This window comes from Bombina bombina, chromosome 7, assembly GCF_027579735.1.
Source record: "Bombina bombina isolate aBomBom1 chromosome 7, aBomBom1.pri, whole genome shotgun sequence".
NCBI lineage: Eukaryota > Metazoa > Chordata > Amphibia > Anura > Bombinatoridae > Bombina > Bombina bombina.
In genome coordinates this window covers 272,738,880-272,766,124 of record NC_069505.1, presented here as the reverse complement: position 1 = coordinate 272,766,124, position 27,245 = coordinate 272,738,880, and the positions used below count along the sequence as shown (strand labels likewise).

General features: G+C 35.7%; 1 protein-coding gene across 1 annotated transcript in view; it reads right to left on the bottom strand.

The window, feature by feature from the left end:
* WNK2 (WNK lysine deficient protein kinase 2) overlaps window positions 1-27,245 on the bottom strand; it is a 331,019-nt gene that overhangs the window by 183,406 nt on the left and 120,368 nt on the right. The window contains exons 6-7 of the mRNA XM_053720758.1: window positions 10,570-10,658; window positions 9,019-9,238 (exon numbers count right to left, since the gene is read on the bottom strand). Coding sequence (XP_053576733.1) covers window positions 9,019-9,238; window positions 10,570-10,658 — 309 coding nt within the window. The remainder of the gene's footprint in view (window positions 1-9,018; window positions 9,239-10,569; window positions 10,659-27,245) is intronic.

Below are 27,245 nucleotides of genomic sequence, written 5' to 3'. Positions count from 1 at the left end.
GTGAGTGTGAGAGAGTGAGTGTGTGTGAGTGAGAGAGAGAGTGTGAGAGAGAGAGAGAGAGAGAGAGAGAGAGTGTGAGTGAGTGAGAGAGAGAGAGTGAGTGTGAGAGCAAGAGCGATAGAGAGAGCAAGAGCGATAGAGAGCGAGATTATAATAAATGTAAAAAATTTTTAGCTACAATTTATATTTTTCATGATGATTACAGTTTAGAAAAAAAATCTAATTATATCTTATCAATTGTATTGTTCTTTTGTGCAACATTATAAAAAGCAACCTGTATGGTGAACATTAGCATAGATTAGCTGTAGCTACTGTGTTCTAAACACAACTACTAAAGCTACTATTTAACGAAGAAGTCAACAAACTAAGAGGGCATCTATCATTGGATGGGAGACATCCAAAAAGTGTGAAGAGCAAGGGTCAACTAATCTGTTTAAAACACATTGCCCCGCACAGCAGCTGAAACAGAGCTCAATACACATTAACACTCCGGCGCCTACTTCAGTACGTTCTCATGGAAGGGGGCCAAGTTTTAACCAAGGAGACCACGAGGAAGAGACATTTAATAAAAAAAGTAAATTGGAATTGTATTTAAAACTATTATATGCTCTGGAATTGTGGTTTTCCTTAAAAAAAAATAATAAAAAAATGGCCATTTTAAATTACAAACTTTTTTAATACCAAAATGTAACCAATAAAAACACACAGAACAAAATGTTTACGGTATTAAAAAAAATAAATTGCCTTTTAAAATAGACTATCTTTCTTCAAATACACTAAAAATGACACATGCCCATCAGCGATTTTAAAAACACAAGTATTATGCTTCTAGTGCTGCATAATCTAAAAATAAAAATCTATTGATTAACAGACTCAAAATCTCTTAACAATTTTACTGTCAGAGACCATCTTGCTAACTAGCTATTTCTGCCATTGCTGCAGTTATACCATGATGTGTTGTCTTTTGTGTGACTCAAACGATGATTGATTCTTACAGTATTGAGGTTTCTCATCAAGCAAAACAAATATTGTAATGAACTTCGGTAATTAGAATAGGCAATTTCTCTTCTGTTGGTTAAGCAATATCACAGTCAAACTGAAAAGTATCGTTAGGATTTTAGTCTTGTGATTATTAAGTGTGTTTTTCTTAACAAAAAAGTAATTAGAGAAAGTATCTGAGGGATGAAGAATTGATTTTTCTGCAATTAAAACTAATTAATTTGATTAAAACAAAAAACAAAAATACATACACACATTATATATATATATATATACCATCAAAGAAAAAACTTGCACTCACTGGACTTTTCAACAAAACTTTACTTGCCAAAAATAGTGACGTTTCGGGGACAGTGTATCCCCTTCCTACACTGTCCCTGAAACGTCACTATTTTTGCCAAGTAAAGTTTTGTTGAAAAGTCCAGTGAGTGCAAGTTTTTTCTTTGATGGTATACTTAATTCTACTAGCACCCTGGCAGCTGCAATTAAGTGAGAGTGCACATCTTTGCTAACGTATATATATATATATATATATATATATATATATATATATATATATATATATATATATATATATATATATATATATATATATATATACATACACACACACACACACAGGTGGCCCTCGTTTTACAACGGTTCAATTTACACCGTTTCAGAATAATAACCTTTTTTCCAGTCATGTGACTGCTATTGAAAAGCATTGAGAAGCAGTGCATTTATTAAAGTAGCCAGTAGGGGAAGCTGTCCGCTTGTGTTGCAGCAAAGCCAAGCAAGCTGAAATTAATAATTTTAACCAGACCTAAGCTATCGAGCAGATTTCAAAGGAACAAGATCTTCCTGTCAATAAATCAGTCCAGATTGGAATGCATAGAAATAACTGTTTGCAGAAAAATGCAAGTGAAGTCTGTGTTGTGTGATTAGTTTATTAGGTTCATAATGCTGTTTAGCAAATGTTTTTGTTAATTTAACTTAGTTTAATTATATATTCTGTGTTGTGTGATTAGTTTATTAAGTTTATAATGCTGTTTAGCATTTAAAGTCTTCATTTCAAAGCTTTAAAAATAATGTATTAGGTGTTACTTATGACAATTTTGAGAGGGGCCTGGAACCTATCTCCCTCACTTCCCATTGAGTTACATTATAAACTGGGTTTCAATTTACAACGGTTTCGATTTACAACCATTCCTTCTGGAACCTAACCCCGGCGTAAACTGAGGGTAGACTTAAGCTTTAAAAAAACTTAGCATTTAATATCCATCAAGTAAAAATGAGCATAACATTTCGGAAACCTGACTGGTCCCTTTGTCAAATGCAATACATCAGAAATAGCAGCTGCAAACTCGTAGCATTGATCATCATTTCTGCACTGCAAAAATCTATATATTATTTTTTTTTTTAAATCATTCAACATTTTGTTTGTATAGTTTTGTAAACAACATAACAATTTACTTTATCTAAATCATGAAATAAATATTTTGTGTTTCATGTCCCTTTAAGGACATGTAATGTGCAGACCGAAAAGATTTTACCCTTTAGAATATAAGTGAAAAGTGCTAGTGTTAGCATTTTTATAAGCTAATTAAAGCAAGTTTCAGGTACAAAATAATCATCTGCTTAAAGGGACAGTCTACACCAGAATTGTTATTGTTTTAAAAGATAGATAATCCCTTTATTACATATTCCCCAGTTTTGCATAACCAACACAGTTATATTAATATACTTTTAACCTCTGTGATTATCTTGTATCTAAGCCTCTGCAAACTGCCCCTTTATTTCAGTTCTTTTGACAGACTTGCAGTTTAGCCAATCAGTGCCTGCTCCCAGATAACTTCACGTGCACGAGCACAGTGTTATCTATATGAAACACGTGAACTAACACCCTCTAGTGGTGAAAAACTGTTAAAATGCATTCTGAAAAGAGGTGGCCTTCAAGGTCTAAGAAATTAGCATATGAACCTCCTAGGTTAAGCTTTCAACTAAGAATACCAAGAGAACAAAGCAAAATTGGTGATAAAAGTACATTGGAAAATTGTTTAAAATTACATGCCCTATCTGAATCATGAAAGTTTATTTTGGCCTAGGCTGTCCCTTTAAATATGGATTTAATTTTGGCATTTCCTTTCTTTTTAAATGGGGGCTTAAACATTTCTATACATATTTATATTCAAACACCAATTTACACAGTGGATTGTATCAAGATAAGAATACTGGACTATAAAGTTTGTTTTTAAACATATATTTTCATACATAAATCTTTTTAGTCTCATTGTGATTTCAATAGATTATATTTTCGCGTTAAAACTTTTTGAAGCAGCATGTAGTTAATTACTTCAAAGTTTACGTCTTAGTGTAAGGAAGGCGAAGGTGCGATACACTAACAAAATGTTTACAAAACATTCCTTTAGATAGTTTTTGAATTTGGATAGCACTGACAATTCTGTAAAATTAGAAACTGATTCTGGGAAATATGTGAATGATATTTTTGTGAAAATGGAGATGAAACAAGTAAATAGGTCACACTGATTTACCCCGGTTTTCCACTATACAAGAAAACTACTGAACAAATGGACTTTGCAAATTTTTTCCCAGCTATTTAATTATAAGACATGAGTGAATATCTGTAATATTTTTCATATACAAAGAAAATTAATATGCAAGATTAACAGGGACATGAAACCCAACATTTTCATTCATTATTTAGGTAGAACATACAATTTTAAATAACTTTCAGTTTACTTCTATTATCAAATTTGTTTCATTCTCTTGGTATCATTTGTTGAAGGAGCAGCAATGCACTACTGGTTTCTAACTGAACAGCTATCCAAGGATTGAAGAGACGCAAAGACTTGCAGCGGCTAAGTAAAAGAAGAGTCCAATCTTTATTGTAGAAAAAAGTAAAAAACACATCATACGGTCAGTAGTAAAAGCAATAGGTCCAACAGGAGCTCCACGCAGACGCGTTTCGTGCGCTTGCGCACTTGGTCTCTGCATACCTGGGCTCCTGTTCAGACACCTCTATATGTAGATCTACTTAATTTGTAAAGTACTCCCACTGTACTGTTGAAAAAAACATATGCTTTAAGATACGTAACAAAGACTGTAATAGCAAAAATCTAACTTCTATTATACAAATTAATAAAAAATTACTTATATGTTATTAGCCCATACAAAAAAAAGGGAACACTATTGTTGAAGAATTCTTGTGTCAGAGATACATATGTAACCTATTTCCAATTCATTCAATGTACAAATTAATTAGGAAGAGCAACATCATACTGGTTTCAAACTATAGGATATAACAATTTAGACAAATATAAGAAGTTTCACTAGCGGTATATAAATCTATGTCAGTGATATAAAGGATTTGAAAGAAGAAAATTGCTCCGACACTCCAATTAATAAACAAAATCCTTTATTGGTGCATATATTAAAAAAAAAAAACCTCTGGAACACAGCAACACAGGCTGTGACTACAGATACACATCCAAAACGCGTAAGCCTGTCAGTGCTGCGCCCGTGACACCTATCTAGGATTTGCTGTGTTCCTGAGTGTGTTTTTTTTTTATATATATATGCACCAATAAAGGATTTTGTTTATTAATTGGAGTGTCGGAGCAATTTTCTTCTTTCGAATTTTCAATGTCCAGTTTATACCGACACCGCAGCGTACATTTGGACTTTGGAGCAGGTGTGCCACACAATCACTGACTGACGGTGAGAGCCGATATACGGAAGTGTTTGCAGGATAAATGAGTACAACATTGAGCCTGCCAGAGACGACCTGTGAGCTGCATCATGTGGAAGTGAGACGTGGTCCCTACTTCGTTTGCAGCACAGGTTTTGGACCATTTATCTGTGTCACTCTGGAACAGTGATTAAATGACTCATTGTTGGAGTGGGGTGAGTTCATTTATGCTTACAGTTACCACCTGCAATTTGTTTATGGACACCTAGTGCATTATACATATTGCACAATTTTTTATCTTCAATTTTGTTTCTATGTGACTGGGTTTTGTGTTCTATAAGTGATATAAAGGATGCCACACATAATGGGAAGATAAGAAAGACACATTCACTGTCAAACTAGAGCATATCTAAGTATGCCACTATGAAAGTTGATGTGCTGGTTATAGTTGATAAACGTTAACAGATAAAATTTAACAAGATATAGCATATCGAGATGAATATGTCAGCTTAAATGAGTACAAACATAGCCTGTATTGATATCATACCCAGGTATACAATATTATGCAGCTTTGTGTTGATTATGGCTAATACATATATGCACATAAGATTTATATCTGATAAGCCAAAACCAGAGTCCCTACATGGGGATATATGGGGCTATATGACAAAAAAGTATGAGTCTACTGCAATAGGCTAGATATGTTAAGTCTAAGATGTAATATTTAGGTAAATAAGTCAAGGTCACGTCTCATATTGAGACCCTGTGGAAAACTCGATTGTAAGGTAAAGATCCAAAAGATCTCTCTTTTGTTTAGAGACATTTCTATGTCGCCCCCCTTCTCCAGACAGGTACAAAATCTATACCTTGAATATATAGAGCTGAAGAATCAGCATCGTGAAGAGATTTGAAATGTCTGGCGACAGGTGTATCAGAGAAATCGTCTTCAATGGAACGTATATGTTCCAAAAAACCTTTCCTTTAGAGGTCTAATAGTTTTACCCGTGTACTGTTTTTTGCAGATTTTACATGTCAACAGCTAAATTACATGAGTGGTAGAGCAATTGATATAGAAATTAATGCCGTGTTCACGGTGAGTACTTTGGGAAATAAACTTATCTCCTTCACATACCCACAGGTTTTGCATATCGGCCTGCTACACCTGAAGAAACCCTTCTTTTTTCGTAGCCAACACTGATTTGCTTTATGTTTGAGATCTGAAGGGGACAAGTAGTTCCACAAAGTTATGCCATTTCTTGGTATAAAACTCACAGCCTTCCTCAATAACATTTTTTAGAATAGGGTCTGTGTATAAAATAGGCAATATAAGCCGTGATGAATTTTGGTTTCTGTCTTGTTTGTGTATTGTTGATTTTCTTTTTGTATTTAAGTAGATTTTCTCTGCATAGGGAATCAACATGTGTCTTGGCACTGTTCAATACTTTTTCTGTGTAGCCTCGTTTTTCTAGTCTGGACATAGTATCCTGTGCAAGTATATGGTAGTCATCATCTGTAGTGCAATTTCTTTTTATACGTATCAATTCCCCTTTAGGTATGTTGTTTACCACATGTCTAGGGTGACACGAGTTATATTTCAGAATTGTAATTACCAGCTGTAAGTTTTCTAAATCCCTTTGTATTTATGTTCATCATAGTGTCATTACTAGATCAAGAAAATTTATTGATGTTGGATTTTGCTCACTTGTGAGTTTTATCCCACATCTATTCTGGTTAAGATACTCACAAAAATTATCTGCTTCTGCCTCAGTACCTTCAAAGACAAAAAAACAAATTGTCTATATACCGGAAATATTGGATAATCCGATCTCTAAAAGGATTGCCATCTCAATAGACGTGGGACTGTTCCCACCAACCCATAAAAAGGTTGGCGTAGGAGGGGCAAATTTAGCCGCCATCGCAGTCCCACATCCTTGGAGATAGCAATCATTCTGAAACATAAAAAAAGTGTGTGCAAGTAAAAATTCAATAGATCTGAGTAAAAATATTTGAGTGGCAGGTTCATAATTACTGTGTGTATTAATAAAATATTCCATGGCTTTCATACCTAGGTCATGCTGTAGAGAGGTAGAGAGAGAGGTGACATCAGTGGTCAGGAACCTATATGTTGTTTTCCATAGTGTCCTTGATGTAACTAGGAAGAGTTTGAACAAGTGGCTGTAAAAAAGAATCTATCAGTTCTGAGAGTGGTTCATCGAGTGAGGAAATGCCTGCAATGATTGGTCTACCCGAAGGGGGAATCACATTTTTGTGTATTTTAGAAAAACAGTGAAATATCGGTACTACCGGATGTTCAGGAATAAGTGCTTCTTTTGTAATCTCATTTATAATATTGTTCTTTCTGGCATATGTTACAATATCTGTCATTTCTTTTTTGAATAGCTGTGTAGGATTATATTTAAGCTTACTGTACACTTCTTTATCATTAAGTTGTCGGGTAGCTTCAGCTATGTAGTCCTCTCGATTGAGAACGACAACATTGCCGCCCTTATCAGATTGTCTGATAACTAAGCTATCGTTATCAGTAAGTTTTTTAAACTTGTTTCTCTTTAATATAGATAGATAGATAGATAGAAGTGGCTCTTTTTTCTTCTAGGAAAGGTGATATCACACTCATTTATTAAACCTGTATCAGTGTAGGTGCCTTCTTGTTGAAGGTCTTGCAAATTAACTATAGTACATTTCTCTGAAAAATTAAGATCAACTTGTTCTGTACATTCCACATTATTTACTCCATTATTACAGTTAATTTCTTCCTGCTTGTCATCCATACCAAATTTTTTTTTCTGGAGAGTGATTTTTCGGACAAATTTGTTTGTGTCTACAATGGTTTCAAATAAATTAAAATGGCAAGCAGGAACGAAATTAAGTCCTTTAGAAAGTATGCTACTGTCAGTTTCAGATAATGTTACACTAGACAGATTGATGACATCAGTATTTATGCATATTTCTTTTGCGTCATGTGTGACCTGGTGACATAGGTCTTTGGAAAAGTTCCTCTTCTCCCCCTGTGTGTTTTTTCCTATAGCAAAAGTCTGTAGCTCCACGTTTTTTGACTGTGTACTTTTTTATACAATAAAGATTGGACTCTTCTTTTACTTAGCCGCTGCCTGTCTGTGCGTCTCTTCAATCCTTGGATAGCTATTTCTCTGCTTAGCGTGTATTGCAGACATGCTTGTTTGAGATGCAGACACTGGGCTCTGGACCAATAGGGAAAAGATTTCCCGCCCACTCTCCATTGTGCTGCTCGGATACTAACGTAGGAGGAGGTAAGATAGACGCTGCGCTCCTCAAAGGCTCGATATTTTGTATATTTCTAACTGAACACATGGCTGAGCCAATGACAAATTGGGATATATATATATATATATATATATATATATATATATATATATATATATATATATATATATATATATATATATATATATAGGTAAAGGGCGGCACTCGCTGGTCTTTCAAAAGTGTACTTTAATAGAAAAAAAGTGACGTTTCGGGGACACACTCCCCTTCCTCAGACAAGTCCCCAAAACGTCACTTTTTTGCTATTAAAGTACACTTTAGAAAGACCAGCGAGTACCGCCCTTTACCTATAATATTTAACCGATGGCACCCTGGCAGTTGTTACTGTGGTGAGTGCACTTTTTTTGGAACATATACATACATATATATATACACACACACACATACATATATATATATATATATATATATACACATACACATATATATATATATATATATATATATACACATATACATACATACATACAGAACCTAGGTTATTTGCTGCTCCTGAGCTTACCTAGATAAACCTTTCAGCAAAGGATAACAAGAGAAGGAAGCAAATTAAATAACAGAAGTAAATGGAAAATTGTTTAAAATGGAATGCTTTGTCTAAATCCTGAATGTCTAATTATGACTTTACTGTCCCTTTAACATTTAAGAGTATTTCAAAGCAACATCTAAATAAATATTGTAATATTCAAATATTTCCATATGGATTCCCAGAGATCTATATTTATGTTAAAAATCAACATTGGAAGCAAAAAAAAAAAAATACTCCAATGTTATATTGGATAAAAGGGGAATGTTACCAGTTATTTGCTAAACATTCAATATTTAAAAAAACAAAAACAAAAAAAAAAAACAACTAAATTTGACATTTGTTTATAATTAATAAACGTTTGCAACACTCAATATTTTTAATAAACAGAAAAATCATTCCCCGTCCATAGTAACCAGCGGTTTAGACTATGACAAAAACATAGTGCTAAATATTTAAATATATATGTTTAGGAAAAATTTACCATTTCTTGAGCAACATCATCAGGGCTTTCTTTTTCAAGATCAAATGTAAACTCAATGGCTCCATTATCTTTGGGTTTTCCTTTCAATTTCTTAGGATCTTCTACCCAAAGTCTTAATGCAATAGTTGATTTCCTACCATGGTCTTCTTCTGCAAGTTCTACTCTCACACCTGTGTCTTCTGCAAAAAAAGCATGGCCTAGAAGGTCTTTAATTTCATACCTGGAAAAAAAATTAAAATATATCAATACAATGCTAAGCATTACACTAAATGCAAATCACAAAGCTGAATATATTTTTGTAAAGCAGAAAAATAACTTATTGTTAAAGAACAAGAGATGTTTCTAACACTGTTGGGTTAACGGGCTGAAGCGCAGTGTTCTCCAGTACAGCGAAAAAAACTAAGATTGGTGCAAATCTAGATCTTCGTGTGTTGCACTTTCAAAAGAAGGAATACGGCTCCATAAAGACCCAAATGCCGCGAGCAGCCGCCATCTTCATGCGTTCAGATCATCACAAATGATCCGAAAGCACATGCCAAAACCAACTGAAGTATTTTTGTGATTGAGAAATAACCAAAAGGAGGTTATCTTTTTTTGGAACCTAGCAATGCACCTGTTAAAAAATTGGTACATTTTGTTTTATCACTTTAATATATACTTATGTTAAAGAATAGTAAACCCGATTTTTTTATTTCATGATTCAAATAGAGCAGCAATTTTAAGCAACTTTCTAGTTTACTCCTATTATCAATTTTTCTTCGTTCTCCTGGTATCTTTATTTGTGAAAGCAGGAATCTAAGCTTAGGAGCCGGCCCATTTTTGGTTTAGAATGCTGGGTAGCACTTGCTAATTGGTGGCTACATAGCAAAAGAACAGAAAAATTGATAATAGGAGTAAATTACAAAGTTGCTTAAAATTGCATGCTCTATCTGAATCATAAAATAAATATTTGCGTTTAGTGTCCCTTTAAAAGTATGTTCATATTAGCAGTTTTTTATATGCAATCTTAACTTTCATAAGATTAAATATACATTTTTGATTTTGCCTTATAACAATTTCTTCTTTCTTGGTTCCTAAATCCCTTCTTCCTGCACACCCTACCCTACCCCATATTCCCCTATTCTACATTTACTTATGTAACCTAATTTTATTAAACAGAGTAACAAGTCATTCATTTCAAAGGTAATTGTGCTTTTAGCTGTCTTCTCACAATGTATATAAGCAGGCAGATTTCTAGTCTGTAACAATGTCCTTAGGGTTGAGAAATCTCATTCCTCGAGAGTGTGTTTGTTTTTGATAAAAGCTACTCAAGCGATTGTAAGCTAGCAATTTACTGGAGATGTCCACAATTTAGCTGACTCATTACAAAAACGCTGTGTGGGCTTTGCATGCACAACACAATGTCAAATGCTGCAGCTGATCAATACAAGCACATCTCTATTAATGATCCATTCCTGTTTGATGGTCAAATTGCTCAAGACAGGATACACTAATTATGGACTGTCATTTACATGAGAAGGAAAACAAATGCTATGTTTGCAAAACACTCACCTTTCTTCTTTTTTCTTACATATGCACTCCCCAATAATTTCTTTTATTTCTGGATCAGATACTTTATCAAAACTTGCAGGTTTCACACCCTGTTAAGAAGTGTAATAAAACAGTTTGAGAAACAAATGGGGTTTTTTTTCTTACAATTTAGATGCAAAAATATATGGATAAGACAGTAACATGTTTAAACTTAAAGGGACAGTCAGAAATGTAGAGGTTTAAATGCTATAAAGTATATTAATCTAACAATGTTGGTTGTGCAAAACTGGGGAATGGGTAGTAAAGGCATTATCTATATTTTTAAACTATAACGATTTTAGTGAAGACTGTCCCTTTAAAGGGCCACTGTAAGTAAATATTTTCTATGCCTGTTACTAACTAACTACCCCAAATACGCTTTTTATCAATAGCATTTCATTAACATATCTCTACCGTATATCAGAAATCTTGTCTGCAAATTGAATTGTTTTCCAAACCCACTCCGTGGGTATCCTTTGCTCTGTACCAATCCGTTTACAATACCTAGGTTTCAAAATGGCGCTTTAAACACAAAGTTATTGGTTTAAGTATTTTGAACATGCAGTGCTGAAAATAGTGGGCAGGATAACGTGACATCATCGGCGAATAAAAGATATAACTTTTAGAACGTTATGAAACTTCGTTTTGGAGAAAATATAGGTCAGTAGGTTTTAATTAATGTTTATTAACTTTAATATGTTAGTTGTTTAGCTTAAAAATTATAACAGAAAGTAATCCTTTAAGTACATAGTTGTATGAAGAATAACTCAAAAGTTTAGAATGCAAAATCAAAGTTCTAGTTTCCAGTGGCCAATTAAAAACAGATGTAAACTGATGTGTGTTCTAAGCCAACCAATTACTATGCTTTATGTTGCAGTATCACCATACTTTGGAGGCGTTCTAGCCTCTCTGGTAGAAAGTAGAACAAGCAAACCTTTTAGAGATATTTTGCAACAAATGTATATTATAATGCTTTATTGTCAGTCAACATTTTTCAAGAATATATATTTTCAATGTCCCTTTAAAACAAATTTGGGACTGCATACCAAACAAAAAGTTGTGAGACTCCTTTATTAGCCCAAACAGAAAATGGCTGACAATGATAGAAGTAAAAGGCTATATGATCAAATCATTACAACCGTTTAAGGTCCATGGCCCCTGATATTGGTCAAGCACTGATCCATTATATATTTTTTGTGTGTTCAATTACATATTTAATGAAATATCTCTCTTATTAACACGGTTGACACACCAGTTAGAATAATCTGTACTCTGATCTCAGTTGGAAAGGTTCTAATAAAGTGTGTTTATTTGCAATTTTTTTTATTAAGATGTAATCTGCAATGTTTGTCTTTTAAATGCTACACCCTTCTATAACTTGCCTAGTTATATACATTTAAATAACTGACATAAAAATATATTTACAGTGTTTCTCACTAGTCTGTATAGGGTTTGTAATTGACCACTTAAATTTGAGGGAGGGTTTCAATGTATTGTTAGATATCAAAAAGATAACTATAATATCCAGTGGTAAATATACACTCACACATACATTCTAGTGTAACTGAAGGAAATCTCCCAATGTAGATCTCTTAATACTTGAATACTTTTTCCACCTTGTTGATATAGTCCTTTGAGTGCCTAATGATTGTGTATATGACTAATTGTGATGTAGAGTGCACTAGGTTCTTCAGATTTCTTTTTAGGGACATTTTATTTTTGGAATTGTATATTAGCACATTAAGAGGTATTGATAATTTTTTGTGATTTTGGGAAAATAATAATACATTTTAGCTATTCTGTAAAGCTATTGGCAGAATACATTTGTTTCGTGGTTAAACCATGTAATACACTAAATTATTTCGTTTAGTTTGGTGCTTGTGATGCTTAACACAAATATTTGGAGGTTTCCCTCAGTTGAGCTTAAATTGAATTATCTGTACGTGTGTATGTTTAGAGCTGGATATTATTGTTTAGTTTATAGATTTCAAGGTATTCCTGGCTTCTGGGTTTGTTGAGCCCTGTCCTATAGTATTCTTTATAATGCACACTTAGAAAACAGAAAAACAACAGCAAAGCAGGTTCACAAAAAAGAAAGAAAACGCATATAGAAGTGTTAAAAAATATACATACATACATACACACACATATACACAATTTGAAATAAATGACACACTCTGATTAAAGGAACACTCTGGTTCACTTTAAATCCAAACAGCGTGACGTTTCGGGGAAACAATCACCTTCCTCAGACAAAGTGAAGTCAACAAAATGCAACTTAAATACTGATAAACCCCACCCACGATTGCTTGAAACCAACGGTTGTCGTAGTAACAATGAAAACATACAATATGGTGCAAAGAGTGTTAATATCTCAATGAATACATATAAAATACCTTTAATAAAACTTAACATAAAATGTGTCAAAGTAAAAAAAAAAGGTGAATAATCTGGGCTCCAGGGAACACACAATCACATTGCAAAAAAATAAACAGCAGTAAAATTTGTTATCTTCATAAATATTATGTCTCAATATTCATCATATGTTGTAGACAGCTCTCTTATTATGCATAGGTGAATCAAACATTATGTCAAAGGAACTATATAAGCAAAATACAACATGGTAGCTAAAAAGTATGTGCAAATTGTTACCATATTTCTAACTACATGCCTTTACTAAAGCATGTTAGATTTGTAACGTTTATGTAACAGATATAGATACCTGTAGATGAAAATAAACATATAGCAGCACCAAAACATAGAAGCTAAAAAAATGACTTCTCACTGTTATCCTAAGTGTATATACCGTTACTTCAGAAGTGTTATGTAATCATAAAGTACAGCAGATGGCTTGGATGTGAGCAAATCGTTTACAGGCAGCTTGTAACAACCAACCTGTCTGTAAACACTCAAGGGGACGTATATACATATATATTTTCAACTACTTATTATACCAGCTGCAGAGTTTTAAAAAGTATGGAAAACTACTCGTTTAGGTATATTTTGTATATAAAATAGCCCTCTTTGCTAATTGAAAACAAACCCAATTAAATGTGCTGAACTTGCCGGGAGAGCAGATTGCATTAGCTTATCTCTTTATATTTAAACAATATATTGCTGATCTTCTCTTAATACATAGTGAGACCAATACTTAGAGAGAACAATGGGAAAATTCTATGATCTCTCTTCCATCACCTACTTGGAGCGTGCTTTTTCCTCTCTAACCTTTCTTGTTTACATAGCTTTTCTACAACCAGCACTTAAGTATTAAAATACTCTGTACAGGTGGGGATACAATGGGCAAAATCAGCTATTTCAAAATGACAAAATCAAGGTAAAGCAGTTATTTGTAAACCATTTAATATACTCAGCCGGTAAAATGGATAATTAGGAACGCATTAAAGGGACAGTCTACACCAGAATTTTTATTGTTTTAAAAGATAGATAATCCCTTTATTACCAATTCCCCAGTTTTGCATAACCAACACAGTTATAATATACTTTTAACCTCTGTGATTATCTTGTATCTGAGCCTCTGCAAACTGCCCCTTTTTTTCAGTTCTTTTGACAGACTTGCAGTCTAGCCAATCAGTGCCTGCTCCCAGATAACATCACGTGCACGAACACAGTGTTATCTATATGAAATATGTGAACTAACACCCTCTAGTGGTGAAAAACTGTTAAAACGCATTCTGAAAAGAGGTGGCTTTCAAGGTCTAAGAAATTAGCATATGAACCTCCTAGGTTAAGCTTTCAACTAAGAATACCAAGAGAACAAAGCAAAATTGGTGATAAAAGTAAATTGGAAAATTATTTAAAATTACATGCTCTATCTGAATCATGAAAGTTTATTTTGGCCTAGACTGTCCCTTTAAAAGGGGAAGAAGATATACGTTCTCCATCCTCCAACATCTCTACTTTTAAAATTTGATTATATATTTTCATGCAACTGACTGAGTTTACATAGGGGAGGACGTGGGCGCATAATGACACATATAAATCACAGTTCCAATATGCATAAAACCTATACATATGCATGAACACTGTGTTGCTCATTAATGCATTTTAGCAGAGCTAATGACAAAATCAGTCAATTAGCAACTGGAAGCATAAGGCACATAGTCCACGCTCCAGGACAGACGCATACTAAATTACTTAAAATCCTACCGCATAAACCCACAGCGTGTCACGGAAAGGCGAGTAGAGCTTAAGTAGTTTGAGCATCCTTATTATTCCCATGGTAATAATTTAAAGAAAATAAAAAATGTATATTTTAAAGACATAGCAACATTTGATTTATATTTGCAGTAAACCACCAGAATTGTATTCAAATATGGAACCAATTTGCAGGTATAATGAAAGCCAACCATCTAGGCTTATCTTCTCTAAAGCCTAGGAGGGCATACGCAATTATATATGGAAGTATTTAACAGGGGGAGGGGGGGTTGCACATGATCTAAGGCGGGGGTTGCACATCATCTAACCCAGCGCATTACACTTTACTGGGCTCCAGGGCAATGGCAGGGACGCCATTTTAACATTACCCTTTCTGGCTGTTTGTAATCAGCAGATACTGAGCCAGCAGTCACATGGGAAAGAGCAGCGGCTTCTTTTTATAGGCCTGGTGATGAAACACTCACCAGCATGGGGAGAAAAACCTTATACAGTACAATATAAAGCACAAAAAGCTTTCAGCATTTCTTCCTCACATCCAGAACCTGCATAGTTAGATAAACAGCTCTCAAGGTAAAAATGGACCCGTCTAAAATTCTCCTCACAGCACTGAAGAGACTTGGTAATGGCCCAGTGGTATAAAGCTCGGTGCTCGGGTGAGATTGGTGCAGAGTAGCCATGGGGGAAGGGCTCACTCTTAGAGGATATGCACTTGTGCAGCCTTTCTGTACAAATATGGTGGTTGGTTTTTCCATACAGCAGCAGCCATCTTGGAATCATTGCCACCATATTGTAAAGGCAAATCTATAAACTTTCCTTAAAGGGATATGAACCCCAAAAATGTTCTTTTGTGATAAGTTCATATAGACCATGTAATTTTAAACAGATGGGCCTCTAGAGGTGTGGACCTAGTGTCAAATGAGACTGAGATCTGTGTAGTTACACCCATAATACTAACCATTTGTTTCCCATGGTTAGAACCATACAGGTAACAAGAGCATATCAACTACATATCAAAGAGATAGAGATATACATCTATATATACAGTATACTGTATCTATATCTGTTGGGATAAAAGACAAGTGCAACCCAGATTCAAGGTAGTAGAAATATTTATTATAAAAACCCAATGCGCATACAAGAGGGCAGATTTAAAAATGCACTTCAGTATAATCTTTGGCTTTCTCCGATCACTGATGTCCTTCATGGTGTAATAGCAATAGCCTTCTGTTAGATATACCGATAAAAAGTACTGGCCTGAATCAGGCAAACAGGAAGACTGTCTCTCTAGCTGATAAAACCGGCTTCTTATTACTCAACGTGTTTCCTCTGCACTAAGACTTTCTCAAGAGTTTTGAAAAGAGTGTGTATACTCATAATCTGAACAGCTGTTATATATTATTCTATTATTATTCTCTCTCTCGCTATATATATATATATATATATAACTAACGGGTAAAGTCAGAAATGCAGGTAATCTTAGGATTACCTGGGTAAACCTGACATTACCCAAGCGGCTGTGGGTGAAGCCCGATTTACTGCTTCTCCCATCTACACTTTTTTTTTTGCCTCTGCCTGGGGGGTTCAATGAAGGCACCTTAGTGATCCTCTGGCATCCACCCCAAGTGAACCTTCCCCCCCCTTGAACCCCCCAGGCGGTGGCAAAAAAGATAGTGAATTACAGTGCATCGTATATATGTTTGATGTAATGACTCAATGCACTTTATTTATCATGTTACATCGGGCTTTACCCACAGCCGCTTGGGTAATGTCAGGGTTTTAAAATTAAAAATCTCACATACACACATACAAACCAGTGATGTGCAGTCACTAGAGGCAGGTGAGGCAGTGCTTCACCTCTCATATGGGCAAAAATATATATTTTTTTATTGACTTTAAAAAAAAAAAAAAAAAATTGTATTTTTTCCCCCCAGCATTTTTTTTTTCACAGCTATATGTTGTGCAATGAAGAGGCACAAGCAGGTCTGCCCACCATTACACAACATGCTGCGCCATCTACTGGAGGAAAGTGGTTAAGATCATTGCATGGCCCATTAACTGCTTATTTGAGGCAGTCCTATTTGGGCTGAACCAATCCAGTGAGAGGCATTAGTAAATGGAACTTAAAGTTGGGGCTGGATGTTAAATCATATAAAATAAAACAAAAACGGAAAAAAACAACTTTCATTTATTTTGTTGCTGTCCTGTGAACCTGCTAGCTTTGCTAAAGTGAAAAAGAGTTCTGTTCTTCCCCTCTAAGTGCAGTGGAATGTGCCACTGTCACTTCCTGAATCCTTACAGAGCAGGAAGAGAGAGGCACAGAGAGCAGTGTTTCAGCCACATCTTATTAAAGTAAGATTTTACTGAAAAGGATTCTGTTAGTGAAAATGATAATTCAATGAATGTGGTTTAGTGTTTTTTTTACTCTTTTACAGCAGGGTCGTTTTTGTATTTTGTTTACTCAAACTTTACACCCACTAACTTAGCAGCTTGCCTCTGTACTGCACACTAATGTATGGTCTCATTTAGTTATAGTCTCACTTAGTCTCTGTAGCTTTGCTGTTTTATTACTTAAAAATGCAGTGGTCCCTCTCACCCCCCCCCCTTGTATGTGTGTGTGTCTCTCTCTCTATCCATCTCTCTCCTTATGTGTTGTTCTCCCCCATGGTCTCTTTCTCTCTCTGTCTCTCTTCCTCCCCCTCAGACTCTCTCATTCCTTATGTGTCTCTCTAACCCTCTGTGTGTGATTGTGTCTCTCTCTAACCCTCTGTGTGTGATTGTGTCTCTCTCTAACCCTCTGTGTGTGATTGTGTCTCTCTCTCTCTTTCTCTCTAACCCTATGTGTGTGATTGTGTCTCTCTCTAACCCTCTGTGTGTGATTGTGTCTCTCTCTAACCCTCTGTGTGTGATTGTGTCTCTCTCTCTCTCTCTCTTTCTCTCTCTCTCTCTCTCTCTACCCCTCTGTGTGTGATTGTGTCTCTCTCTCTCTCTCTTTCTCTCTAACCCTCTGTGTGTGATTGTTTCTCTCTCTCTCTCTCTTTCTTTCTCTCTCTAACCCTCTGTGTGTGATTGTCTCTCTCTCTCTCTCTCTCTCTCTCTCTCTCTCTCTCTCTTTCTCTCTCTCTAACCCTCTGTGTGTGATTGTGTCTCTCTCTCTCTTTCTCTCTCTCTAACCCTCTGTGTGTGATTGTGTCTCTCTCTCTCTTTCTCTCTCTCTAACCCTCTGTGTGTGATTGTGTCTCTCTCTAACCCTCTGTGTGTGATTGTGTCTCTCGCTCTCTCTCTAACCCTCTGTGTGTGATTGTGTCTCTCACGCTCTCTCTAACCCTCTGTGTGTGATTGTGTCTCTCTCTCTCTCTCTTTCTCTCTAACCCTCTGTGTGTGATTGTGTCTCTCTCTCTCTCTCTCTCTTTCTTTCTCTCTCTCTCTAACCCTCTGTGTGTGATTGTGTCTCTCTCTCTTTCTCTCTCTCTAACCCTCTGTGTGTGATTGTGTCTCTCTCTAACCCTCTGTGTGTGATTGTGTCTCTCTCTTTCTCTCTCTCTCTAACCCTCTGTGTGTGATTGTGTCTCTCGCTTTCTCTCTAACCCTCTGTGTGTGATTGTGTCTCTCGCTCTCTCTAACCCTCTGTGTGTGATTGTGTCTCTCGCGCTCTCTCTAACCCTCTGTGTGTGATTGTGTCTCTCTCTTTCTCTCTCTAACCCTCTGTGTGTGATTGTGTCTCTCTCTTTCTCTCTCTAACCCTCTGTGTGTGATTGTGTCTCTCTCTTTCTCTCTCTCTCTAACCCTCTGAGTGTGATTGTGTCTCTTTCTTTCTCTCTCTCTCTCTCTCTCTCTCTCTCTCACCCTCTGTGTGTGATTGTGCCTCTCTTTCTCTAACCCTCTGTATGTGATTGAATCATTGTGTCTCTCTCTCTAACCCTCTGTGTGTGATTGTCTCTCTCTCTCTTTATTTCTCTCTCTCTAACCCTCTGTGTGTGATTGTGTGTCTCTCTCTCTCTAACCCTCTGTGTGTGATTGTGTCTCTCTCTCTTTCTCTCTCTCTAACCCTCTGTGTGTGATTGTGTCTCTCTCTCTTTCTCTCTCTCTAACCCTCTGTGTGTGATTGTGTATCTCTCTCTCTTTCTCTCTCTCTCTAACCCCTCTGTGTGTGATTGTCTCTCTCTCTTTCTCTCTCTCTCTAACCCCTCTGTGTGTGATTGTGTCTCTCTCTTTCTCTCTCTCTCTAACCCTCTGTGTGTGATTGTGTCTCTCGCTTTCTCTCTAACCCTCTGTGTGTGATTGTGTCTCTCGCTCTCTCTAACCCTCTGTGTGTGATTGTGTCTCTCTCTTTCTCTCTCTAACCCTCTGTGTGTGATTGTGTCTCTCTCTTTCTCTCTCTAACCCTCTGTGTGTGATTGTGTCTCTCTCTTTCTCTCTCTAACCCTCTGTGTGTGATTGTGTCTCTCTCTTTCTCTCTCTCTCTAACCCTCTGAGTGTGATTGTGTCTCTTTCTTTCTCTCTCTCTCTCTCTCTCTCTCTCTCTCTCTCTCTCTCTCTCTAACCCTCTGTGTGTGATTGTGCCTCTCTTTCTCTAACCCTCTGTATGTGATTGAATCATTGTGTCTCTCTCTCTAACCCTCTGTGTGTGATTGTCTCTCTCTCTCTTTATTTCTCTCTCTCTAACCCTCTGTGTGTGATTGTGTGTCTCTCTCTCTCTAACCCTCTGTGTGTGATTGTGTCTCTCTCTCTTTCTCTCTCTAACCCTCTGTGTGTGATTGTGTCTCTCTCTCTTTCTCTCTCTCTAACCCTCTGTGTGTGATTGTGTATCTCTCTCTCTTTCTCTCTCTCTCTAACCCCTCTGTGTGTGATTGTCTCTCTCTCTTTCTCTCTCTCTCTAACCCCTCTGTGTGTGATTGTGTCTCTCTCTCTTTCTCTCTAACCCTCTGTGTCTCTCTCCCCCGTCTGTATCTCCCTCTCCCCCCGAATGCTTTTCTGTGTTTCTGTCTACCTTTTATTTATTTAATTAATTGGTAGTGCCACCTGATGGTGTGGCTTTATTTAAAGGGGTGAGGCCAAGCGCCCCACCATCTTTAAATTTCACCAGCCGCCACTGGATCAAGACATTTTTATATTTACTGCATAATGAAAGAATCTATAAGCATAATTTGCAGCATTAAAGTAAAAAGTATGTTTTAAACATATTTTAATGGGCATGGATTTCTAGATCTCATAATCAGAGCAAGCCTTGTGTTATCTGGCAAGAGTTTGTTACAATCCTTTTAGACTAAAATCAGATGTTTACCAAGTTGACCAGTTTTCCAAGACACCATTTAAAGGGACATGAAACCCATATCAATCCCATATGCAAATTTAAATAACTTTCCAATTTACATCTAATATCTATTTTTTTCATTCTTTTGATATCCTTTGTTGAAAATCATATCTAAATATGCTCAGGAGCTGCTGATTGGTGGCTGCACATAGATACCACATGTGATTGGCTCACCCATGTGCATTGCTATTTCTTCAACAAAGGATATCTAAAGAATGAAGGCGTATCCTAGCCACTGCCTCACCAGCCTCTGACGTCACTGCACGTCACTGATACAAACATGCTAAAGCATTCAGCCAGGTACAGGAAATATAGCTCAGATGCCAGTACAAATAACACAGGTGTATTTTGTCACGCGGCTTACAAAGATTTCTGTGGGCAGGGGACACAATTTGGTTGAGAATTACCAATCTTTAGACAGTGTCAAGATGCTTACATTTCTGCCAATTTCAATTAAGCCAAACAATATTGTTCACATACTTAAATTCAGCGCTTTCATATGCACATCATGATCGCTCTGTCTACAAGGTCCCTTTATTTGACCCAATGAAAAGGTTGATTTTGTTGGAAGATAACAGGGAAATCTTCATGCTTCAGCAAGCCGTAAATTGACCTTGATCATAACAAAGCTGACACACTGGGGATGTTGGATCATTGCAGATTGATCTCTTCATCCAACAGCTGAATTTAATCATTACATGGGAGTAACACAGACCATGATGGAAACGATTAATGCTGAACTTCACAAATTTCTCTTTTATAACTTAGAGACATATATAGCTAAATGGATGTAATTTCAATGACCTTGTCATATACTATAAAATGCATAAACCCATACAGTAGTGCTAAAAATGCAGTTTAACTCAATACTAAACCCAAATGTTTAGTTTAATGATTCAGATACAGCAGCAATTTTAAGCAATTTTCTAATTTACTCCTATTATCAATTTTTCATTGTTCTCTTATCTTTATTTCAAAGAGGAGGAATGAAAGCTTTGGAGCTGGCCCATTTTAGGTTCAGCACCCTGGATAGTGCTTGCTTATTGGTGGCTACATTTAGCTATCCAATCAGCAAGTGCAACCCAGGTGGAACTACATTGCCCATGATGCTCAACTAGACTGCAGAGTGCCTAAGCATCATGGGAAATGTAGTTTCAAAACATCTAGAGTGCCAAGTTTAGCCATCACTGGTCTTGGTCAATATTTGTGAGCAAGAAGTATATTAAAAGCGAAGGTAAACTTAGCACAGCCTCTAAGTATTATCTAATAGTGGCATTCAACCTGTCAATCCATCATTTTAATTTTTGTTAGAGAGGCTTATAATTTATTTTTTATTATTTGTCCTACATTATAATTTACAGGTCCTCGAAGGCCAATCCCCCCCCCCCATGCAATTTTTTTTCAGGTGATGTTTCTTACTCTCAACCAATCAACACCATAGCCATACAGCTTGCTGTTTTCTTTCTTATTTTTATCACGCATGCACAATGTCGAGGCCCTTCGCATGCGCCGTTTCCATACTCAGGGATTCTTCTTTAGTTAAGAGCAACATGTAAACCGTGATTCACTGATTCACTGTATTGCCATAAATGTTTCAGTGGGGAGTACAATGTGGAGCACAATTTTTAAAAGTTAAAAAACAGAAAATGCAGGAAATACTAATATTTTTAATGTAATGTCCCTTTAAATTCACAGGAACGTTATTAGCTATGTTTGGATTTTCACTGTAATAAAATATTATTACCAATTTTGCTTCATTATCTTGGTATCCTTTATTGAAGTAGCAGCAATGCACTACTGGGAGCTAGCTGAACACATCAGTAAGCTAACCATAAGAGGTATGCGATTCCAACAGTCAGCAGCTAGCTCCCAGCTCCTGAGCCTACCTGCTTTTCAACAAAAGGATACCAAGAGAACAAAGCAAGTTAGATCATAGAAGTAAATTAGAAAGATGTCTGTTCTTAATGCTTCCCAACTCCAGTCCTCAGGACCCCAACAGACCAGATATTCATTATATGTAGTTAACTAGAGCACAGGTGAAATAATCAGCATATCAGTAACCATGGTTACTAACCTGCTCTCACTTATCAGCTGATTATTTCACCAGTGGTCTAGTTAAGATGAGGGATGGGCGAATGTTTTGCAACACTCAAAAATTGAAATTTTAACACATTTGTTCGTTTTGAATTTCGAATGTTTGTACAACATTTTAACATTTGTTTTATGAATAGTAATGCTTTCTTTTAATATAATATTCGATTAAAATGTTTCTAATAATTTGATTCGAATTACGCAATATTCAAATTCAAAAATTCGAATCTATGTATTTGTAATAGTATTTCTAATGCTTTCTTTAAATATAATATTCAAATTCAAAACATTCTAATTGATACATTTAGTAAATTGATACATAATGTGGTAGGGAATTTGTATCTATTAACAGTTGAACTTCTGAAAAGTATTTGGTAAATTGAATTTTACATTCGAAAACGAAAGTAACATTTTCATTCTCATCAACATCCGATTGTCCAAAGCAAATGTCCACAGGACTATTCGTTCTACTAAACAAATTACACTTTCAGCACATTTGCCCATCGCCAGTTATGATATAATGAATATCTGGCCTGTTAAGGGTCCTGGGGACTGGAGTTGGGAAACACTAAAATGTTAGTGTCTTATGTCCCCTCTAAACTTTGGCATCAACACAAGTTCTTTTTTTTTTTGTCATAAAAATATATAATTTGTTGTTTAATTTGTATCTATATCCAGTACATAGACATATTTATATACACACACAAACATGCACATATACGGTTTGTATGTATACATGCATACATACACACACGTATGTAAACAGTATATGTGCCCGTTTGTGTGTGTTTTGTATATATGTGTATATAAATATGTGTATGTACACAGTATATGTGCCTGTTTCTGTGTGTTTTGTATATGTGTATATAAATATGTGTATGTAAACAGTATATGTGCCCGTTTCTGTGTGTTTTGTATATATGTGTATATAAATATGTGTATGTAAACAGTATATGTGCCCGTTTCTGTGTGTTTTGTATATGTGTATATAAATATGTGTATGTAAACAGTATATGTGCCCGTTTGTGTGTGTTTTGTATATATGTGTATATAAATATGTGTATGTAAACAGTATATGTGCCCGTTTGTGTGTGTTTTGTATATATGTGTATATAAATATGTGTATGTAAACAGTATATGTGCCCGTTTGTGTGTTTTGTATATAAATATGTGTATGTAAACAGTATATGTGCCCGTTTCTGTGCGTTTTGTATATATGTGTATATAAATGTGTATGTAAACAGTATATGTGCCTGTTTTGTATATATGTGTATGTAAACACACAAATCCGTCAATTCCTGACTAACTCGTCCTGAAAGGCAGCTCTTGTACTCTAACTTCCCGAGCTGTACCCTTGAAAAAGTTCGTCCGAGACACGGACGAAACGCGTAGGGTTTGTGGTGGGACTCTTCGTCAAACTCTATTGACATCCTGCAGTTTGTGAGGCACTGTGCCTGAAGGGGGATGCTCCGGAATCTTTGCTCCACCAGTGACGTCAGACGCCGGTTCTCTTTGAATCGGTGAGTTGTGAACACAGACGCTTGGTGTATCGAGTGAGACTCAGACCGTCACTGCTGTTGATCGTGTTGTGACTGGGGACTTTTCAAGCTTACTTAAGTGTAAGTTGCTATGTGTTATTATTGTACTTTACTTTAATAAAATTCTCAAGTTTTTGCGCTTCTCCTACTCTTCCTTTGTAGCCTCTATCCATATCTGGGTGATTGTCGGAAATATTACCTAACGAGAAGCGGCATCTATCTTGACAATACCGTTGAGCTACAGTTTGGACTACCAAAACATTCATTCAAATCAACTACTGATGGGACATTAATTTTATTGATCTATGGACATTGGGAATCATTTTTGTTATTATTATTATTACATTTAATTTAATTTTATGTTATAAATTATTCTAGTATGTTTGTATTTTCTTTTTAGGTTGTTTTATTTATTTGTGACATACTTGTCTGCTATAATTTTTTTTATTTTTTTATTATTTATTTATATTTGTTTATTGTTTTATTACATATATTGTTTTACTTTGTGTGTTCATTAGCGCTGACATTTAATTTGTTTCTAAACACACAAACACACACATATACTGTTTACATACACACATTCATATACACATGTATACAAAACACACATAAACAAGCACATATACAACTTGTATGAGCTCTCCCAAGCAATAAGTAGAACAAGAATTCCGATGTAACATAAGTAAAAATTGAAATCATGAGATCATTAATTTAGCAAGCGGCTATGGCTTCAGTAATGCCGAACTGCTAGGACGTTCCATGCTGTCCTAGTGGCGCTAAAGTCCAGCACAATTAAGACGGCATGGAACGTCCTAATGTAGGGAAGGGGTTAAAGTGACAGGTCACCCAAAAAAAAATTTCCCATTTAAATTGTTCCCAATTATCCCTTTTACCTGCTGGAGTGTATTAAATTGATACAAGTAGATCCTTTACCCCTATTTTTGCCTTTGAAATAGCCAATTTAGCTTGTGGTATGCCAGCCTATACTGAATGTTTTTATACTGGAGTCTCAGCTATTAAATAGCCTAACAGCCAGCAGAAGAAATGACACTCCCAGTGGGGTGCAATATAGTTATTGAGCTTTGGTTTTCCAGACAAAATATAAGATAAGGAAGCAAGTGTGTGTACACAAAGTGATAACATAATAAGATATGATATTACCGGATTGTAATAGGCTGTGGTTTAAAAGCACAAAGCCAGATACTTCATATACACAAACCTGAAAATGCAATTTCTCCTACATTTTATATTCTGCAGCTGGTATAACAAGTCATTGAAAATACAATCATATAAAAACAATTTTACAGTGTACTGTCCCTTTAAGCAATGCACTGTTTGTGCGTCAATTTTCCTATGGACACCCTTGTAGTTACTGCACTTCTATCCTATTTGCACTGCTATATTAAAAAATTGTTAAAAATAGACATCTACAAATTTCCTGTAGAATAATTACTGCTTATAAAGGGCTCTTTCTATATTATGTCATCTTTCAGTTGAGACAACAGATGGAAGACACTGTTCGTAGAATTTTTTTTTAATTTTTTTTTAAGAGACTCTCCCTAAGGGATGTGATTTGCTTTAATATGGATGTCTCCATAGCTCTATAAATTGGACAGAAAAAGAATTATACTGGATATCACATTTTCCCAGAGGCTGGGAGCATATGGCTAAATCCCATTAGTCATGGCCTAAGACCTAAGCACAAGTGTATATAGAGAAAGGACAGTAGCTTCTGAGTAGAGGCAATTTGTTGACTACATAGCAACAGATCAAACAAGGAATCAAAAATCCATTACTTGCTATTGTCCTGATTTTTCAGGGACTCAGCTTTGGGTCTCCTGTCCTATGAGTCTGTAATGGTCACAGGAGTAGTCCTGCATTGCAAAAAAATTGCCCTATGGTGTAGTCCAGGCACTGATATCTGTGATCTAAAGATCTCATATATATATGAACTTTTAATATAGCAACTGCATTAGCATATTCCCCCATAGAAGCCTACTTGCACACAAAACCGATTGAATATTCTCAAGTGCGCTAACCCGACATGAAAATATGAATATTTCACATTCCAATGTTCTTCAGATTGCAGAATATGTTCTATTTATTAATAAACACATTTATACATATGGTATATTGGTACTTATATATATATATAACATATATATATATATATATATATATATATATATATATATATATATATATATATATGTTATATATAGATATAAATATATACAATCTATATTTAAAAATAAATTTTGCTTTGAGACCTCATATCTTTGAGCCCTTATAACTTATTTTTGTGCAATATTTTATCTAATAAAATTATTTAAAAAAGTGTTATGAGTAACTGTACTTTTAAATGTATTGATATGTTTTGTGACACTTTTTTGTTTCTAGAAACATTTAACCAGAGCTCTGAGATCGCACTATCCGGAAGCGTGTTAACTTCAATTGCACTCAAGTGGTCACGATTAGTTTCAACTTGTAATACATGCGATACATCCAACGTGTGCAAACAGCCACAATAAACCAGATATCACTCGCGCATAACTGTTAGTGCACCACTCGTAATCTGACCTTAAGTGTTTTAAAAGCCATTATAAAAACGTATCTTTCTGAATCTGCTGGCTGCCCATCTTGCTCTTATTTCTCCCCTTCGTCTGTTTAGTTTACTTTTTATAAAATGTTTGTACTTTTATTATTGCCCTATTGCTTTATAAAACTTCATCTTTAACTTTTTACCACCGTTATGGCGTTGTATTCTGTCCAAACGGCGCTGGGCTTTAGTGCCATTAGGATGAAATACGTCATAGCCGTTTGGCTGTCCTGAAGCCAACGGCGCTTCCTGGATGTGATCGTGGTCTAGAGGGCATGCCTATCATCATAGGGACGCCCCCCCTGACCGAATCCCATAATTAAAATCTGCACGATCGCTGGATTTTAATTTGTCTACATTGGAACGTTGTTCTGATGTAGACATTATGACCCTGTCATGAAAGGGTTAAAGACACATTAAACACTAAACATATTTTATAAACATAGTATGGAGGTTATTTCTTGCCTTCCTCATTGGTGCCATACTGAAATCTGGCTTTCACCGCATTCCAGTACCAACATGTGACTGATGTGTTTGCACATGTGCAGCAAATCTACAGATACCTGCAGTGTAACCTAGGTTTCAAAATGGTGGCACTCATAATTAGAGGGAGGTGAATAAATTGTATTTAATGTTTAAAGTCCCTTTAACCCTGGCAAAGGTGTTAAAACTTATAGTTATAGTAAGCACCAGAAGAGTAAAGCACTACTGGGAGTTAACTTAACACATCTCATGAGCGAATGACTAAAGGCATATATGTGTAGCCACCAATTACCAGTGAGCTTCCAATAGTGCATTGCAGCTCCTGATCCTACCTAGGTATGCATTATAACAAAGGATACCAAGAGAACAAAGCACATTTAATAAAATAAGTACATTGAAATGTCTCTTAAAAGGGATATGAAACCCAAAAATTATCTTTTACTTCCATTACCAAAGTTTC